This window comes from Salarias fasciatus, chromosome 20 (genome assembly GCF_902148845.1).
Source record: "Salarias fasciatus chromosome 20, fSalaFa1.1, whole genome shotgun sequence".
Taxonomy (NCBI): Eukaryota; Metazoa; Chordata; class Actinopteri; order Blenniiformes; family Blenniidae; genus Salarias; species Salarias fasciatus.
In genome coordinates, this window is record NC_043764.1 from 17,172,490 (window position 1) to 17,193,120 (window position 20,631).

Consider the following 20,631-nt stretch of genomic DNA (forward strand, 5'->3'; position numbering starts at 1 on the left):
CTGTGCGCGCTGCTAGGTGTTGTTTACAGGTACGCCATTTGTACTTACAGTTTTATTCATTTTGCTCACCAAGAGGATGCAATTCCTACCTCGTGAAATTAATTTTTAGTATATAATTGACTATTTTTAGGTTAAATCTAATCACAGAGTTCTTGTTTTGTTGCTTTTTTGTTCCACTGTGTGTTGAGATTGCTGAGGGAGTTATTTGGTTCCAGGCTCTGTATCCATCCAGTGACCTTGTTGACCTGCATCGTATCTGTGTGTGTTTTCTGTTTCAGAGGCAGTGCAGCAAGCCTCGGGCCCTCTGCTGGTGGAGATAGTGAGGGGTCCCTCCGCCAGCCTGGGAATCAGCCTCACCACCACGATATACAGAAACAAACAGGTCGTCATTATCGACAAGATCAAGCCAGCCAGCGTTGTGGAAAGGTGGAGCTACTTTTATTCACATATTACTGCCGCCCGGAGAGAAACCCCGATGGCTGAGCCCGCCTCTGCTGTTCTCTGTCAGGTGTGGAGCGTTGCATGTTGGGGACATCATCCTGTCCATCGATGGGACCAGCACAGAGCACTGCTCCCTGATGGAGGCCACACAGCTGCTCGCCAGCAGCTCCGACGTTGTTAAACTGGAGATTCTTCCAGCGAGTCAGGGCAGACTTCCCATCCGGCCACAGGACACAGGTAGGTCCTGCAGGCAGCGTGAGATCAGCCAGAGATCTAACCTGCTTCACCAGCAGATCGCCAGACAGGAAACATCAAAAGCATGTAAAATAAGCAGATTTATAACCTTCCAGTCATTGAGAAAGGGTTGAAGTGCTGAAATATATTTTATAAACTCTCGCAGAAGCAACAAAATGACTAGAATTAAACTGTCTATGATGACGAAAATACATTATTTACTGTTGTTTTTCTAAAATCACTGAGTGGAAAAACAACCACCTCAACTAATGTAGAGAGTAGTCTTGAGAGAAACACACACAGAGAGACAGCAGCTCTGCAATTTTTTTCATTTCAAAAAAAGTAACACGTGATGGTAAAACTGACACTTGAATAAATGTACCTGAGTCATTAATTCCATTATGAATCTGTGTGAATCTGCATCAGACGGACCGCAGCCGAAGTTTCCTCACTGTGTGTTTTGTGACTGAACTGCTTCAACTACTTCACCTGCAGCAGGACGGAGTCTGGCTGCCTCCCCCCGCGCACTGTGAATCAGTCTGTGTGTGTGTGTGTGTGTGTGTGTGTGTGTGTGTGTGTGTGTGTGTGTGTGTGTGTGTGTGTGTGTGTGTGTGTGTGTGTGTGCGTGCGTGCGCGCGCACGATTCACTGCTCACCACAGCCCCTTTGGCACACACTTGGCCTCTTACACATACCAACAAGGCATACACACACACACACACACACACACACACGCACGCACGCACGCACATACTTTCACTGGCAGAGATCATGTTTTGCCATGTTCTGTGAACGGATTTCTGGGTCAGCAGCTGCAGGGGGTCTTAGCATGAAGGCATGAGAGGAGTCACACAACATGACAGAGCCACGGATCATTCTCAGTCGCCTTACTGAATACATTCAGCTTTAATATGTCTTTTGTTCCCCGCTTTTTCCGTAGTCTGGTCTTTTATAGTTCACTGTATTTTTAAGTACTAATATATCCAAACATTTGAAAATAACTTAAGGTCAGTATTTTACAGCATCTGGAAACACTGTAACTCCACGAGACAAGCTTGTCATGAATCACAGCCACAAAATCTCAATCAGGCACATTATGCAGCCTCTGAGTTCACTTTTTGAAACCCAGGGCAGCTGCAGTCATCCCAAACATTTAATTTCTGGAAGTCAGCTCTTTTTAATTACACTTTCCAGGAAAGTCCTTGTCTGCCAACATGGACATGAGCATGTAATTTGACACCAGCATCACTGACGAGCAGACTACAGCAGAATCGACATCAGCAAGTCCAAACCAAAAGCAAACCGAACTGTAGAGCGTCAGGCTTACCCTCAGTGGGCTCACTTTGACTAAACCTAAACTGTATCTCCCACCAATCTATGTTTTTATAATTTCGCTCACTCCTCATTAAAATGTCTCAGCATCTTCATCTCTGCCACCTCCAGCTCGGCTTCCTGTCTTTCACAGTGTCTCTGTCTCCAAACTAAGCCTGATCGCAGGTCTCAGGACTGTCTTGTAAACCTTCTCTGTCAGTCTTGCCGCTCTCCTTGTGTCACACTTCAGCCCTGACACTCGTCTCCATCCTGCCTGCACTTCCTTCTCCACCTCTTCTGTTACCTGTCCATTCTCCTGGATGGTTGACCTCCGGTACTTAAACCCATCAACCTTTGCTACCGCTACACTTTCCTTCTTGACACAAACATTAACTCTCTTCACAAATCAAAAACTGTTTTTTTTTTTTCCACCATGTTGTCGCACTTCACAATCTGTTGCAGATTTTAGGAGCTAACATAATTTTGTCAACCATTTTCATGTTTACTTTGGATATTTAATCAGTTTATTTAATTCTCCTAAATTAGTCATGTTTAAATGCTGCTAAAACAACAACAAAGCATCTTATTGACGCCACACCATAACTTTAGAATATCACCAACTGCTGTTGACGGTTGGACTCAGTTTAAAATAGTATTGCATCTTTAAAAAAAAGGTATGGCTCAATTCAATAATGAATCAGCTCTTGAATAAGGTGTTGTGGTGTTATGATAGGATGATATTTTCGCAGCTTTTACCCCCAGGATAAGACATGATTATGAGATGCAATTTGTTTAATCTGCTCTGGGGATTTAATAAGACTGATATGGCCACCGAGAGATTAGGAGTTAATGTTTCTTTCCATCAGTGTCGACTGAATGCACTATTTCTTGGAGAGATTCCCCAAGGTGCGCTTAACATAAGCTGGCAGAGGCAGAGCTTTACAGGTTTGATTGAGTCAGATAGAAACTGGTTTATGAAAAGGGCCAGAGGTTTTCCCTTAAAATATTCTGAATACATACAGCTGGAATTAACTGGGCTCCTCCAGGATGGCAAACATCCCAGCCGTTACTGTAGTCACCAGTGTTTAAAGCAAATCCTCCATCCATGTGCACGAGCCGCCGGAGATTAGACCCAAACCAAGCAGCACGGATTACTGTCACATGTAACATTCGGTGACAAATTTAGCTGCATGAGTGTGGAGGGGAAAGTTAATTATTGAGGTGTGTGTCATACAGTGGGTCAGCTGTTTCCCTTTGAAGGCTCGGTGAACGCTGTCTGACTGAACTCCCTCCGCTGCATCATGGGAGATGAGATGCCTTTCAGCGTCAACAACAATCTGCGGAATCTCTCAATTTCATTCAGAGTGGAAGAAGTCCGCACAAATGCTTAAAAAGGATTAAAGTGAAACACATTAATGCTGCCAATCAGATGCAGAGGCGGACACACCGCATTAAGGCCAATCAGGCTTCAGCTGCTCCCAATCAGGGCCGAGCTGCAGCCGGGATCAGTTCTTCGTCATGACCAGGGGGCAACTGACCGACACCCTTCTCTTACCTCTGAGTTTGTTTGAGAATGAACTGATAAAAATGATCCTCAGATTGCAGTCAGCTTGGTGGACGTTGACTCGTCAATGTAAGATTCAAAAATATTATTTTAGTTGTTTTTTTTTTTTTTTAAGCCAACAGCTCTGTGTCTGACTGATCCTCATCTGAACACATTAAACCTCAGGATTTAATCTAACATACCATGAAAAAGACATTAAACATCAATTACTCTGCTCTGAATTGTCCTCCAGGCGCTGTGCAGTGATGTACAAATTTACAAATGGGATCTTTTTTCTTTTTTTTTTCTAATGGGCTACATTTCGGGGAAAAAAAAATTGCACATCAAAGATCTGGTTTAACTTGTGTGTGTGTTTCACTCCTTGCTGCAGTGAAAGTGCAGAAAAGCAACCATCACTGGGACCAGAGCAGCAACTACTGCCATCCCCCACATGCCAGCCACAGCAAGACATGGAGCAGCCCGAACCACCCACACAACCAGCAGGACCACTGCAAATGTAAGTTATCATTTGTGACAGCACTGCTGCTGGCAAGACACCATCGCAGGAGTCTTTTCTTTTGCACGATTGTTAAATCATTTTCCGAGAGGTTTACCTCTGCATGGGTGACCGCATTCCCTCCCCCCACCCGTGTTGCACGTTCGCATGCCTGTTGGTCTGAGTTCTTCTGCTCCCCATGTGCCAGCTGTTTGATACCTGAGGTGGTATGTCTTCTTTCAGCTCTGGTGAGCGGTGGCTTCTCCCCTTCCTCCACAGCCACCTCAGGCTTCAGCAGCCAGGGCAGCAACACCCTGCCCTGCCCAGTCCCCCCTCTTGCTCCCACCAGCCCTCGCATTTCCACGGGCAAGAGGAGGAACAGGAAGAAGGACCACAAGAGCTCACGTATGGAAATTAACTCCACTCGTTACAAGATAGACAATCAGTTCAGTCAGATTTAGTTATTCTACTGTCTCAATCTGTGAGATATACAGTCTGTAACTGCTGTTGCAGCTGTGCAATGTGGAAGTCCAGGCTGTTTTTAAGGCTGGAGTGCAGATGACCAAGAAATACAAAAAGTAGTTTTGTTTGAATGAACTGCGACTTTAAAATGTAAACCACCTTTCCTCTTGCCTTGAACAGATCTGAATGATCACTGACTTGAGCACAACTGACGTAAACTCAGATTAAGTGACTCATCCCCTCTTCATACCCATGTAGTCTCTGTGGGCGCATGTCTCCTCCTTTTTTTGTCTCCTACCATCCCCTCTCTTGCTCCATTTATCTGCCACTTCTCCACTGATATCTCTCTGTGATGTGTCCCCTCCCCCCCCCCCCCCCCCCCCTCCCTCCCCAGTGTCTCTGGCGTCCAGCTCTGTCGGCCCGGGGGGCCAGGTTTTTCATGTGGAAACAAGCGAGGTTGTCCTGAGGGGGGATCCTCTCACAGGTTTTGGGATCCAGCTGCAGGGGGGTGTCTTCGCCACAGAAACCCTGTCCGCTCCCCCAGTCATCCGCTTTATCGAGCCCGACAGCCCCGCTGAGAGGTAACGCAATGAGACACCTAACTGGTAAACAAATATCATATAGGGAGTCACCTTGAACTCCAGGGCCTCGGCGCTAATCGTTCAGCAGCGGAACACCACATGTGAGAAAGTGACTAATTTTAGCCCCCCCGTGTTTGAAACACCCCCGTGTTCACTCATTCACTCCCCGTAGAACTGCTCTGTAGCCTGCACAAAGGTGAGCAGTGAATTTTAGACGCAGCTGTTGAACTGCACTATGATGTGGATGTCAGCTGAAGTTGGTGGGAGGAAGATGCTCTGTCCTTATCATCACATCAGTTCATCAGTCAACTCCAGGAGAAATGGACACACAATTCTCAGCATATTGTGATAACTCAATGAATGAATTCAATTTTTCCTCCTGTAAAAAGTTACATTGCACATATGTTTTATGATTTCTACACCAATCTTGATTTAGATGTAAATACCATTGCATTATGGGTGAAAATCTCCACTTATTTAATTTCAAATCCACTTTCTGTGCATCACTCAAGAAAAAAAAAATGTCCCGTTGAGTTGAAGGCAACCCTTCATCCCAAATTGTTTTCCACAAAAAACTCTACTGCTGTTTTTACACTGTCTAAAATCTCGGTCATACAGCTTTTTCTCCTGCAATCAAACTGTGAAGGTTTTACCTGCCGAGGCAAGTTTTTTAGGTTTGCAGTGAAATTGTGGGTTGTCCTGGCATTTTCCATAGGGTCAGACTTGGTGTCAAACCTGTAGCTCTGAGTTGAAAGAGAGAAAAACAAACAAACCCAAAACTAGCTGTGTGTGGCACCTGGACTAAAATGAACATGACACACATTCTCTTGGGCCTGTATTGCAGTCATGATTGGCTTGAAGTGTGTGTGAATGGTTTACTATTTTTCCACAAATTTTAAATTCGCTTTATTTTTTAAAACAAATAAGTGTTAAAGTACCGAAATCTCCCCTCAGGCTGAGCTGCATGCTGGCTCGGTGATAAACAGACACTGGTAAGATGGAAAAAAAACAACAACTTTGATTAGGAAGTAGCGATATTAACACCGTCTCAGGAAGTATGTCAGCAGGTTCTCACATGTCGCGCTTTTTTTTTTTGTCTTCTTTGGGTTATTTAGGTAGAATTAGAAGAAACTGCTTGATGCAAATAGTTTTAAGCAGATGTCACACAGTTCCTGTGTGCTCACTGGGATCAGATGCCTGGTGGCGAGGGTAATACATTAATCACACTCGTTTAATGAGGTGAATATTTATTGGTGAACCCCCCCCACTTCCTCTCACGGTGGCGTGTCAAGTATTGATCAACGCTACATGTTGCAGTCTAATTAATACACGGCTCAAATGTGGGCTCTTTGTAGTATCTGTCATTGTAAGATTAACGACGGCGGCTGCAGGCAGTGCAGGGACGGCTCCTCTGGGTCCTGCAGCTGTTGGAGCCTCGGCCTCTGCACAAGGTTAATGAGCAGCGCCAGTCGCTGAATTAATATTAGCTGACAGTGCTTCGGCGTTTGCCCCACAATTAGGACGCTGATTAAATGTCTGTGTGTGTTAACGAAGTGATTTTCAAAGCTCACGTAAGGACAGTTTTAAATATGTTCATGTGAAGCCCGGAGGTCAGGATTTAATCTATAGAGGGCGTTTCATTGTGTCAGGGTTGGATGTTTTGGACGTCTTCATCATTTTGGCTCTGTACATCAGCACAGTGGATTTAGAAGAGACTGTAGTTTTCTGATGGTGCTCAGTCTTTAGATTCTAAACAGAGTAATCTGATTACTTATGGTCCTCTGAACAGGTGGCAGGTACTTGAGATGTTGTATAATTCAGATGCTGTTCATCTGCTTTGGTTATAAATTCTCTCGGATTAAAGCTGAAAGTTTGCACTTCAGGCAGAGCTTGTGCATCAGATCTCACTGTGGTGGCGTTCAGAGCACAATGATTCCCTGAGGGGGGAATTTAATGTGTCCAGTCGCTCACGAAATAACAGATTCCCAATGATCTCCACACATTACTATCTAAAACCAGTAACCTCCCCTGCTGGTGTTTGACGGCTAATATGAAGTGATTTTTGCCATTTGGACTGAATTTTCAGTTTTTTAACCAGAAACTAAGAAAAGGGAAGCAGTGCAGCGTGTCATCACAAAGCTTATTATAGGAAAATGAATGTCAAAACAATAGTAAGTTATTTTAATGTAGCCAAAGTTCTTCTTGGACAAGTTAAAAATCCAGTTATAAAGACATTTGATATTTGTATTAATGGATTTAGACCCGGCCTGAAACAGCTGTCAGTGACTGATTACCTTTTAGTTTGTTGAGCTTGATTTCTGATGATCCAGTCTCTGCCATGGAGTCTATATCATATGTGAGTGATGGCAACGTTGTTCTTCAAAGATTCACTTCAGTGGAAAAATTCTGATAAGATATGTGCTGCCACCCAGACGCTGCACTAACCTGCAACTCTGCAGCTAATGTTACTGTGCTGTAAATAAAGGAAGAGGCTTTCTGGTCTCTTTCCCAAAGGCACGACCACCATCTGCTGTCGACTTCTGGGTGTCGCTTAATTCATGTCTGCTGCTCTCACACTGTCCTCGAACGTGGACAAATAAAGAACAGTGGAATTTTTTTTTTATATCTTTATTTGCATAGATCATCCCAGGTGGACTCTAAAGTGATGGGTTTTTTTTTTTAAAGGTGTTTAACATAAGACTGACTTGTTACAGTTTACTGTAGAAATGATATAGATTGTTGTATTTATACTCCAAAAATGAGCTTATTTATCACATGATCATCATGTTTTGTCTGTGCTCGTCTGTGCAGATGTGGCCTGCTGCAGGTTGGAGACAGACTGCTGTCCATCAATGGGATCCCCACTGAAGATGGCACGTTGGAGGAGGCTCATCAGCTGCTTCGAGACTCTGCTCTGTCCAACAAGGTCACAGTGGAGATCGAGTTTGATGTCGCAGGTGCCAGAGAAGAAGAATTTTTATTAATTTTTTTTGGGGGGGGAAATTGTGAAATGCTTTCTACTTACAATTAATCTGTTTATAAACCTCCAACAGAGTCGGTGGTCCCCAGCAGCGGCACCTTCCACGTGAAACTCCCCAAAAGAAGAGGCGTGGAGCTGGGCATCACCATCAGTGGTGAGTCAGGAGGCATCGAGACCTCCAGCAGAGGGCAGTGTCGCTCAGTAAGACTGTAAATCTTCAAATCCATAAAACTCAGACTTGGAAATACATCCCTGAATAATACTGGCCTGTACAAACATTCATCATTACTCTTTCAGCTCTCATTCGACATTGCAATAACAAAAAAAAAAACTTAAAGCCGAATATTGTCATTGCAACAAAAATAAAAGGAAGAGATGATCTTAAAATGTTTGTTTTGAGTCAGAATGGATTTATCCCACAGTCTAAAAGACGATGTTTCTTTTTCCCAGCTAGTAAGAAACCTGGCAAGCCCCTCATCATCTCCGACATCCGGAAGGGAAGCATAGCACACAGGTATGAAATGACAATGAGCTGTGGTTACTGGAAGACGTGGCCTCAGGTGCTCCTGGCCACTATAATGACTCACTATCCAACCTCTAGGTTTAACGTTTATATGGATTTGTGTATGAAATATCGATACAGTGCAAACTGAAGGATTGTGTGGCCACGGTGTGACAAAAGCCTAATAGGATTAAGCTATCAAAACTGGATCAGTAGGACAGAGGAGAGACATTTCTGTCTGCTCAGTGCGGGGGAGGTTGAGGGTGAGGTTACGGTCACCCCTCGAGGATCCCTCTGAGATATGAGGCTAATCGGATTCGGGTGGTGAGTCAGGAGCTGCAGCTCTGTGCTCCTGGTTAAGAGTTGGGATCCTTTTTGCTCCGGTGTGTTGCAGGACGGGCACTCTGGAGCCCGGAGACAGGCTGCTGGCCATCGACACCGTGCGTCTGGAGAACTGCACCATGGAGGATGCCATGCACGTCTTGCAGCAGGCCGAGGACATGGTCAAGCTGCGGATCCAGAAAGACGAGGACAATATTGGTACACAAGTCCCTGAAACACCAAACACATTAATTATTTAAATGGTTCAAACAATCAGATGTCAGAGCAGAAGTGGTGTAGTCGTGCAGCTCTGGGTTCTCTCTCCTGACCAATAACATCTTAGCTCCTGACAGAGAGAGCGCTAACTCTCCCTCAAAGAGAGTTTTTATCACTTTTAGGTTCCTGCTCCTGTGAAACGTGTTAGTTGTTTCTTCATCTGACTCCATTCCATCATCTCTGGCTCTCGATGACGAGGCCAGGTTGCATTTGTGCTCCTCGACAGTGTTTTCTCAGCGATAGCTCTCTTCTTGGCCTTCACTCGAATTATTTCACATTTGGGAAACAGCTTGATATCCACAAATGTGGATGCCAGCCATCAAACAGGATGATTTATTTCACTTTTACTTGACTTATGTTTTTCCAGACAGAAAATTCAGCACAGTATCAACAGCTTCTATTTTTCAGCAGAGAGTTATGGTGCAAGGATCTTTTCAGGATGGCTTTAGTAAACACCTTTCACTTCTACTTTATTCTTGGGGTTGTGATATTTCTGCTGAAGCAGTGTTAGACTCCCCTGCATTCACAAGTCTCTCAGCAGGTTTATTTGCATTTCCACGTCTTGTGGCGTTGACAGGCAGGTGCCGTGTCTTTGCTGCAGATGAGTTGGAGATGTCGGGATCAATAATATACACAGTTGAGCTGAAGCGGTACAACGGACCACTGGGCATCACGATTTCTGGCACCGAGGAGCCCTTTGACCCCATCGTCATATCCGGTCTCACCAAGAAGGGTCTGGCAGAGAGGTGAGGAATTACACGCTGCCGGTTAAAGCAGTTATTTCAGAGGGCAGTGACACGTTGAAGTGGAGCCCGTTAAAAAGGTTTATGGAGCCGGTTTTTTTCTTAAGGAGACAGTAAACAATGGCCGTCTGGTTCTGCCTTCTAACAAGAAGCCTCTTTGTTTCTGTCTGGGTCAGCCGGGGCCTGGCAGCCTGACAGGTTCAGCTGCCCTCCTGTTGGTACTGTCTGGTATATTCTGGTGCCTCTGTCCCCGTCGCTGCAGGACTGGGGCCATCCATATAGGAGACCGAGTCCTGGCCATCAACGGGGTCAGCCTGAAAGGAAAGCCGCTGAGCGAAGCCATCCATCTCCTGCAGATGGCCGGGGAGTCCGTCACGCTGAAGATCAAGAAACAGGCCGATCGTAACTTAACATTTTTATTTTCCCTACTCAGAAATTTCTCGCCACAGTAGAATGAGCCTCACTGTACACGGTTGAAGTAGACATAATAAATAAACTGATAGAAAACATCAGCATTAGTATAGAAATAAATCCTTCCTAACTGAGCCCGTGTTTCTAGCAGACTCTGACAGCCGGCGGCCTGCGGACCGAGAAGCCGCCTTTCTGAGTGACCCCGAGGACGACCTGACAGATTACCAGAAGACCAGTAAACACTCCGAGGTCTACTCTGCCACCGTGCCCAGTATAGACTCCGCCATGAGCTCCTGGGACAGCTCCGGCTTCGACGCAGGCTACAGCAGCCAAGGTGGAGACGTAGCAGAGTTTGTTTGTCTACAGGTGACTTTTGAAGTTGAGTATTGCGCCCGCTAATGCAGTATAGTCTGAATATTTCTGTGTTTCTTAGGGACATATCTTCACAAGGCATCTGATCTACTGCTCAATCCGCATGACTGGAGGCGCACAAAGCACAGGAGTCAAACCGCTGCCAGCTCGGCGGGCCTCGTCCACCACTCCGCTCTGTATGACGGCAGATTCACGGAGGATGAGTGGGACAAAATCCCAGGGTGAGTGCAGAGGCTGGTGTGTGTTCCAGAGAGGAGGTTTTCTGTTCCAGGAGGTACTCCTCTCCGGAGTTTCTGCTCCGTCATGCTTTCATTCATTCGGTCCAAAGCGCAGCAGGCTGCAGAGGGAGATGCAGGACTGAGACTGCTGCTCTCCAAACTGTGATCTCTGCATTCACACAGATCAAAAAAATCTACATCAAGTTTGCTAAAAGTCTGAGCCTTTCATGCAATTTCACAATAAAATAAAGACTGGGTACAATAAATGTGAAATGCTGAAGCCATAAAAAAAAAAAATCTTAATTTTTCCTCAAGTTGGATTAAAATGTGCTGCGCCACACAGCTGCACATCACTGTCAAACTTAAAATAACTTTGATTAAACAAGCCATGCTTTGGATAGGCTTCAGCAATATTACAGCAATGCTTCTTGGGAGAATAGTTGTGATGGATACAAGCTTTATTATCTGCTTCATTTAATATAATTCTTCTTATAATTTAACTTGTTAAAAATTACATTCAATGTTGGCTTTTTTTGTTTTTTTAAGCTTAAAACTTTAAGCTCGATTCACCCAGCCCGGAGATGAATGAGATCACTTGATGAAGCTTTTTCTTCATGATAACATACATGTTAACATACGTGTCATTTGTCAATATGTGATTGATCAATCCACATTTTTAATCAACTTCCTACATAGTTGTTCCACTGATGTTAAAGGTCGAATTTCTTTATCTGCAGCATATAATGACTTGAAACTAATTTTAAAATCAAACAGTTGGTGCTCTGACTTTCAGGAACAGATCTCTGCTGTTTCCTTCATGTCATCATGTTTCATCTAAATCTAACTTCAGATGTTTTTTTTTTTTTTTTTTTACTTTGAGGCTTTTTCACTGCAGAACTGTTTTTCATAGCTTCTTTGGTTTTCAGATTAAAGCAAACTGCACTCATTGAATTGTTTTTTTTTCTTTTGTCATTGTGTGCTGGATACTTCAGTGTTTTGGTGCATTTCCAAACTGTCCTTTCTCTCTTCTTTCTCAGGTATTCTCTCTCTCATCTGCTTTATTAACTGCCCACGAACTCTTTGGTGTTTCACATAGATGCATCTTTTTCTGTCATCCTTTGTCCTCACACAAAAAAAAAAAAAAACATTTCTCTGAGAAGTGCCCAAAAGGGCCCAAGGATACATCAGCGTTGTCTGTCTACTTTTTTTTTTTTTTTTTTTTCCTGAACTTTGTGTCACGTACTCCGTTTCCTGCCTTTTTGGGGTCAACGTTATTTTGTAGGCTTTTTTAATCTGGCGGACTCCGACCAGCTGATACGAGGGGGAACGTTTACAGTAAACCCTCCTTCAGAGATTTTTCATGGAACTTCTCCAGCGACACAGCCCAAAAAAACAAAACAAAAAAAAACTGCATTTCCCATGCTGCTTCTGTACGCAGCACCGGCCTCCGCTCTGCAGGGCCGCTCTCATGCTGTGGTTCCTGCATTGTCGTAGATTCGTCAGCCCCCCTCGTTGCCATGGCACCCTAAACCAGGGAGACAGCTTCTGGTCCCAGGCTCTGCAGGACCTCGAGACCTGCGGCCAGTCGGAGATTCTCAGGGAGCTGGAGGTAGGCCGTCTTCATCCGCCTCCTGCCCTCATTTCCTCTCCTCCATCTGCTTCGTCCCGGTGGATTCACAACCCGGTGTCAGCCTAAATGAACAAGCCAGATGAAGCATTATGATAATCATCGCCATGTAATCTGCTATTAAATCTGACAAGACAAGCCGGGCACCTGCTGCCACACTGACCGAGAAGCCTTTTCCCGATGCCTCATCCTGTAATCTGTGTGCCCCGAATGCAAGATTATCCACCGTGTGTGTGAACCGTTTGTGTCACTCAGAAGTCAGTTTTTGTTTTTAGCAAATGATTCTTGAATAATCAATACCTCCGTCCTCTTTCAGGCATCCATGACAGGTAGTGCTCTTAGTCTGTACCTAGAGGAGACCAGGACCAGTGAAGACTCGTTATTTCAATCTGAAACTAGTCCCGATAAGAGGGAGGGAATCCACAGGGAGACCAAAAACACAGGCAGCCTGAAGACTTCGTCTGGAGCCAGAGACGGATCATCCAAGGTCAAAGGAGACCCGGCGGGGGTTTTGTCTCCTACAGCTTTGGCCCTGCACAAGGTGAATTTAAAAACTCATTCAGAACTGCATTGGTTGTGAGGAAATCAGTGCTTCTGATCTTGACTGACATGAAGTTTCAACATGGGAACATTCTGAAGCAAAAGTCACCACTGCACCTCCGCACAGCTTCACACCAGTCTGAATGAATTATTATTGCTAGGGCATCCTAAGTAGTGTATTTAAACCCCTCAAACCACCTTCTGATTGGGCGATAGATATTGAACATTGTGCTACGCACCTTTAAATAAAATAAAATGGAACATACATGTGGTTTTTCTTAAAATAGAATAGGTTCTGTTCGTTGTGGAATGGGATTTTAAAATCAAGTGTATCGTCGGGTGTGGATACAGTACAGTATGCACATGAATGAAGGGGAAGCGGCTTCACAGCCAGCTGAGTGTTCCACTTTGGATCATAGTTTATCAGATGAAATTTCAGAAGCATTTGAGCTTGAAATTGATAAACACAAGCATACTGCAAAAAGACGCATTATAACCGGAAGTGTGACGCAGCAAAGAACATATAATTAATTACTCTGCCAAAGTGAAGACTGATTTCTTAGTGTTTTTGATTTTTAAATCTTTTTCTCAAAAATATTCAGATTCCAGACACAGATGGGATTATTATCAGAGAAAATCCTGTTTGTGTGAAGATTTATATACGAATAATGTAAATTAGCTAATAGGCCATAAATGCATGTGGTATTGTTTTATTGAACTATCAAAACCAACAGTGGTGAATCACATTATTGCTCAGACTCAAAGAGGAAGCAAAGACAGTACTGCCACTAAAGTCACAATAAATCAGAAAGCCTGACCGAAGCCTTCGCACAACACCTCTAAGTTTTTGTGGAAAAAAAAAAAAGTTCGAAAACTATGGAATTTTTTTCCCACTTCTCAATTACACAGCACATTGCGCAGATCTATCAAATGAAATCCACAAAAATACATTTATATTTGTGGCTGGAATGTGACCAAATGTGGAAAACTTCAAGACTTTGCTAGTCTTAGACCACTATCAATATGCTACAGTAGGAATCAAGTTTTGATAACATCCAGCCCTTTTTCTTCTCTTCATCAAGTAAACAATAACGGCGGGGCTTAATGGGGGCGTCGCCTCCTTGAGCCCGTCCTGTTCTGGTGCATACTGTAGGTACTCATCAATATTTAATTGCAATCCTATATGTTGAACTGCTCTTCCGCCACCGCTGACCGTGAACCGCTCGGTGACATTTGAACAGAAATGTGATCAGCTGCTCTCTCACTTGATGAAAACTGCAGTGTCCTGTGGGAAGTTCTCCTGTCGGTGCACTTTACCCGGATCCGGCGGACAAACGCTCATTATTCAACATTAGCTGAGAGATGACGCAAACACACACACACACATACACACACGCGCACTGCGACTTCAGGCTGAGCCGTCGGTGTCATCTGAGCATCTCGCCAGGCCGCCTTTCGCGACTGACGGCACACCTGCAGTGTTGAAATGAACAATATTTGAAGTTGACACAGCTTCAATGATATCATGGAAAATGATCTAAAATCCACCACAAAATCTTCTTACCTGCTTCAGAGGAGACGGAAATGACAGACAGGCATGTTCCTGTGGAGACTAATTGTTTGTACTTCACACAGAGATTATACGCAGAAACATGTGCACTGCGGACGCCGCCTCAGTTTCTCCCTTTTGCAGTCAATCTTATCTGACGTTTCTTCAAGACAAAGGCTTCAACTTTTACAGTCAACAGACATTAGGAAACTCTTCCCCGACTGCAGGTAGAACAGGAAACCCTTCAATTCCAAAGTCAGCGATATGATCTCCAGTCATTCTGTTCATGTCTTAAAACCTCAGGCTTCTCCTCATGGTGTGTGAGCACCTGGTATGGTTGATCGTGTGTGTGTGTGTGTGTGTGTGTGTGTGTGTGTGTGTGTGTGTGTGTGTGTGTGTGTGTGTGTGTGTGTGTGTGTGTGTGTGTGTGTGTGTGTGTGTGTGTGTGTGTGTGTGTGTGTGTGTGTGTGTGTGTGTGTGTGTGTGTGTGGTGTGTGTGTGTGTGTGTGTGTGTGCGCGCGCGTGGCTGGTGTTATAGAAGTTTGTTTTCAGAGTGTGAAAATGTAGAAGCAAAGTTCTTTTGTTGGGATGTTCCGAGTTGCTCATGTTTGAACACTTTTTTTTTTAAATTTCTTTGTTTTACAAACTAATGAAAAATCAGGTTTTCAGTGTGGGAGATATTTCAGTGGACATGTGCTCAAATGTGTGTCTACTGATTAATAATTACATTGAAGATGTTAATCATTTAGTGTTTAGTGTATTTTATGAGAAATGCTTTGGGCTGCATTTTGTACGAAGGGTTATAAATAAAGATTACTGCGTTATGCAATCCAAAATTTGACGCACTGAATCATTGGATTGCATGGTAAAAAAGGGTCCAGACTGTCCTCTAATCTGTACAGTCTCTCTCTGCAGGTGACGGTCAGAAAGGACCTGGACAGCCGTGACTTCGGCTTCAGTGTTTCAGACGGACTCTTGGAAAAAGGGGTTTTTGTGAACATGATTCGACCTGATGGTCCAGCCGACCAGGCGGGGTTGAAACCTTTTGACCGCATCCTTCAGGTACGGTTTCCATTTTCAAAATGTCATCAGTCAAATCACTTTCAAATCTCTCCAGAGACTCTCAGTGGATTCAAGTTCAGAGCTCTTAGGTTTACATGAACTTCAGTGATTTTTGTGGTGTGTATTTCAGACTTCCCTTATGTTTTAAATGTTGATTATTTTTCACAGTTAATGAAACTCCAGAGTCTCAGAAAATTAGAAAGCTGTGAGAAAGTCCAAAGTCACGACTCGCGGTGTCCCACTTTAACCAGCTAATTCAATAAACCTCTGCAGAGGATGGTCCACGGTTTCCTGAGTCTCCAAATGGTCAAGTCGACTCCATTATGGAGGAGACTGCTGACTTAACAGTGATCCACAAGACCCTCAACAAGGAGGTGAAGCCATGAAATTTCCTAAGGAAACTGTTTAGAGTGTTTTCAAATGGAAAATTCAGTGGGAGAAAAAAAGTGAAATTCACAAGGAATGAAGTGGAGCTTCCAGAGTCCAGTTTTTACAGACTGCTCCAGGACCGAGGCCAACATCTGTATGTTCAATTCAGTCAGTCCAACGTTATGCTCTAATTTTCTGAGATTCTGGATGTTTTTAGAAAATTCTCACAGCTTTTTATTTGATAGTTTTTATTCTGGATATTTTCCCTTTAATGTTCTGACATTTCTTGCCGTTACAGAAAACGCATAGCATCAAATGACAGAAACTGGAAATCTGCAAAAAGTGTATATACGCCGTCAGTCTCGATAAGACTGATCAATATAAACATATCAGAGGCAATCAGAGGGGAACTTCAGTTCTGAGTCCTGATAACCCGAGATGATTTATTGTCCTCATTATGCTTTAAGATTTGTTATTCTTGCTCATAAAGTAAATTAAATTAATCTCCCTTCAGCAAAATTGAAAGCAAACCTCCCAAACCGCTCTTTGGATGAAATGTTCAGTCCATTGACAGATTAATGAGTTGGTTGTGATCTTCCAGGTGAACCGTGTGAGGACCAGGGACTTGGACTGCTGTCTGACTGTGCCCCTCATTATGGAGGCCGGAGACAGCCTGGACTTGGTCATTAGCAGGAATCCGCTGGCAGCGGGGGACGGCGAGCCGTCCAGCGACTGTGACGGCCCCTCAAACTCACTGTTCTGCTTCCCCGACCACAGGACCAACAGCGTCGCTCTGTGACCTCAAACATAGACGCTCACTGTTGAAACGCTGGAACCTCTCTCTCTCTCTCTCACACACACACACACACACACACACACACATGGTTAGGCTTGTCACATTGCACCTCTCACACAGACCTTCACACTCGTGTTGAGTTTGCACAGCGTCCTCGCAAACAGCCTGTGCTGGCCCGAAGGCGCACGTCTCCCTCCCGACGCGTCGGCGATATCCAGTTTAAGTCATTGTGCTCACATGATGCAGTTCAGAGGAAGCTTCAGGCTTCAGGGCAGACATCCCCCCCCCCTTCTCCCTTCACACACACAAACCCTCTCCCTCCCCCTCCCCTCTGCTCTCCAGGGGCAAAGCCACATGCAGCGTTATATAAGAGAGGAGTCACGGCTCCTGATGGAGGCAGGACGTCAGCGCACACGCCTCGGCTCTGCAGAGAGTCGAACGCCGCACGCATAAATGTTCAATCTCCGGCTTTAACGCTCGTGTCGGGAGAAGCATTAACCCAGTTTCGGTTTCCTTGCACCCCGTTGCACAGAGACGACCCACATGCGGTGCTTTGTATGCATCTGAAACCCTCGCAGGGAGACGGAGGGAGTCGAGGTTCAAGGCACGTTGCACCTATTTGAGTTATTCGGGCCTGGACTTGGCTCTCTGCCCTCGTTTCCAGCCTCAGAGAAGAGACGGCGCCTCCAAATAGACAGAATGCACGCCGATGTTTGCCAAGTATCATTAACTATATTTTAAAACTCCCTTATATGTGAATAGCACAAACACTGGTGAAGACACTCTACCCTTTCTGCGTTCGTCCTTGAGGGGAGAGTTTGCAGAATCACTTCAGAGATCACATTTCTGTTTTCCAATCTTCTCAAACACACATTTGCAAAGAAATATGTTCAGTTTCACACTTTGTTCTTGTTTCCTTCGTATCTTCAAATCACCCACAAGCCTTTTTCTACAGATCAGTTCAGGTCTCATCTCCACAGTTTTGGGTGTTTCTGTTCTGACTTATTTGGCTACTTTGTGATCACAGATGCTTTCTCACCTGAACCTTGTTTTTTTTTTCTCTCTCTCTGTCTCAAGCTTTTCCATTTCAGTGCCGAATGCTTTTTGCCCCATCAGTCCGTTCCTCCCTGCAGTGGCAGCCTGCACATGCTTTGCCCTCAGCCAGTTCCTCCTTGGTTTAACAAACAGTCTCGGAGTTGTCTTGGGCCCAGCAGGATCTCTGAGAGCGCTCCTTTCTCTGTCATGACCGAGTGTTTTTAATGAAGCTTTTGTGTAGGAAATGTGGCCCTGCAGATAAATCTGACTCTCCGGAAACAAAACATTTGCTTCATCTCACTGATGTGAACATGTCGGGTCTCTTCTGGAGCAGCTTTAGGAAACTGATCCATCCGCGGGACCGCATCCTGATTACTCATGTCTATTACATGTCTTGTATGCAAAGGCTTTATTTTGAAGGTTTTATATTAATTTAATGTATCTTTTTAATTTTTATCGTACCATGGTATGCAGTGCTTTACTTTGCACATCCAGTTTTAGTGTCTTCCTGTAAGCTGTGATTCTGAATGTGGCTGTGTATTTTATCAGTTGATTCCCACAACTGTAAATATGTTGGGAATCGGTTCAGATGATCTTGAAAGATTTATTCATATTATTTTATTTTTGTTATTTAAATTATTAGTTGAGAAATGTGTTTTTATTAAAATAAAGTTATGACACAAAAGCTGATATAAGCTCTGGTTTGTCTCTCACTGCAGGGGTTACTGATAATATGGAATTGATTACGATAAACTTTTACTTTGATATTTATCTGTAGAGTACCTGATCTTCCCTCTGGTGCCACTGACCTTTGTCGTTTTATCTTTCTGTTATTAAATTATTTGGAAAGCAGAGGTAAGAAAGCAGAGAAGCTCAGTGTCTGAAGCTACAGCAGCCTCACTAGAAGATGGTCCAGGGTGGCTTTAACCACTTCTAACTGTAAACTTTGGTGAACTGTGACGTCTCAAGCCTTACTAGACTATGTCGATTGAACTGAAACCGGGAGCCTGATAGCTGAAAACCAGTGTCGGCTTTTCAGGAAGGTTCAGTTTTCCCTGTTGACACAGAGATGGAATGTTTTCTTAAAGTTCAGTTTTCGGTGAGCCCGAGGCCTGTTGCCATGTAAACACGGTAAAAGTTTGCTTTGTTACGTCCACATGCGAGTTGTTACGCCGTCGATACACATCGGTTCAAAGTAACATCCGCAGCTTCCAGCCATTTTTCCTCGTGTGTGTAAAATCAAGCGAAGTACCGGCTGTATGTGAACGCACAGTTGTGAATTTGCCGTGGAAAGCACAATTAAAAATCATAGGACTTTGAAGCGAGTGGGGACGTATCAGTTGTTGATTTGAGTCTAATGTTTATAGTATTGACAGATGTAGATTTCACATGAGGGGAACCCATATGTTTTCCTCTAACCTCCAACCAGGACAGCAGAAAGTCTCCACCTCCGAGCCTGGTTCTGCGGGTTTCTAGAGTCTTTTGTTTTTTTTTCTCCACCGTCTCCTCTGCTTGCTCAGATTGAATTATTGGGATATTTTTCTGTAAAAGTGCCTTGTTATATTCGGTGGATCTGTCTCACAACATGTTTCTCATGTTTTTCTTTTGCATGATTGTGTTTAACTTGTCTTCGTTAGTTAATAAAAATAGTAGACCAAATGAGGAAGTTACCAAATAAGAGCACTTTCCTGATGAAAGGTTAGAGATGACGGTATTGTTATAGTTTATTGAACCCAACATGGGATGGAGCAACAATAACGAAATGCTTGCCAGATACGCAGGCGAAGCCATGATAAATGTAATAAAGTCATACTTTATAACTTGTAAACAGTGTTGTAAAATATATGAGCTTAATGACTTTTGAAAATTATTGAGCCAACACTGATGTAATATTTAAAAAAAAAAAAAAAAAAATCCTTTGATAAATGTTAGAACTGCGGCCTGTTGATTGAATCGTACAGAACTAGAACGGCCTTTCTTGGAAATTATAGAATTTGTTGGCAGAATTTGTGCAGTTTGTGTATCAAAAATGGGACATGCTCTGAGGAGAGGTATTATACAGCAACTTTTTACTCATTTATTAGACGATACGGCTTATTGCATTATTGTTTGCTGCACTGGAACCTGCACAGGAAGGTTCCTGCATGAATCCTGCAGCTCTGCGGTAATTTGAGTCTTGAGGGTCCAGTGTTTCAGGTGCTCTGGATGGACAGTGGCGCACAAGAGAGAAGCCCAAATAAGCCACTTCGATGTTTGGGAGACGTCAACGTGTTTTCCATCTGCTGCAGGGGCAGGGGGGCACATTGATGGCAGGGGCAGATACCGTTAAAAGTTTGGGACAGTTGTCAATGAGCCATCAGCGGGAGTTTGAGAGAAGTGGGTGTGATGACTTGTGGCCTTCACTAAATATAGATGACTATTTTAGGACTGGATTCAAAATGTATTATGATTTGGACGAGCGTCAGAATAGCAACTGATGAAAGATGAAGGTCAAGGTGAGACACTGGGGCTAAACTCCCAATTCACAGCTTGTTCTGAGTTCACACTGCAGGAAAATGAGACCCAATTCTAATTTTCTGCTCATAAGTGACCCAAATCCGACCTGTTTGGTCACAGTGAGAAAGTTGTAATTCGGATTTTTTTCACACCACATTACCAAATCGGGTAAGTCTCTGATATTTTTCCTGATGTTGTGCTTTCTTCTGTGCATTCTATTTACTGTCTGGTCTGGTCGCATCACGTTCACACTGCAGATTAAAATCA

General features: G+C 44.0%; 1 protein-coding gene across 6 annotated transcripts in view; it reads left to right on the forward strand.

Moving 5' to 3' along the window:
* Nucleotides 1-17,278, forward strand: part of LOC115408830 (glutamate receptor-interacting protein 2-like) — a 29,581-nt gene extending 12,303 nt beyond the window's left edge. For 4 of the 6 annotated variants that reach the window (XM_030119764.1, XM_030119765.1, XM_030119767.1 and 1 more), the window contains exons 8-24: nt 279-426; nt 509-678; nt 3,920-4,045; nt 4,268-4,429; nt 4,881-5,067; nt 7,879-8,024; nt 8,121-8,201; nt 8,498-8,561; nt 8,944-9,089; nt 9,748-9,892; nt 10,152-10,291; nt 10,452-10,634; nt 10,734-10,893; nt 12,385-12,499; nt 12,834-13,058; nt 15,522-15,668; nt 16,639-17,278. In XM_030119764.1, the coding sequence (XP_029975624.1) occupies nt 279-426; nt 509-678; nt 3,920-4,045; nt 4,268-4,429; nt 4,881-5,067; nt 7,879-8,024; nt 8,121-8,201; nt 8,498-8,561; nt 8,944-9,089; nt 9,748-9,892; nt 10,152-10,291; nt 10,452-10,634; nt 10,734-10,893; nt 12,385-12,499; nt 12,834-13,058; nt 15,522-15,668; nt 16,639-16,836 (2,543 nt within the window). In that variant the 3' untranslated portion in view covers nt 16,837-17,278. Of the gene's footprint in view, nt 1-278; nt 427-508; nt 679-3,919; nt 4,046-4,267; nt 4,430-4,880; nt 5,068-7,878; nt 8,025-8,120; nt 8,202-8,497; nt 8,562-8,943; nt 9,090-9,747; nt 9,893-10,151; nt 10,292-10,451; nt 10,635-10,733; nt 10,894-11,927; nt 12,020-12,384; nt 12,500-12,833; nt 13,059-15,521; nt 15,669-16,638 lie in introns of those variants that run through there. The other 2 variants (XM_030119766.1, XM_030119769.1) reach the window with 2 other exon arrangements.
* The last annotated feature ends 3,353 nt before the right edge of the window (nt 17,279-20,631 follow it).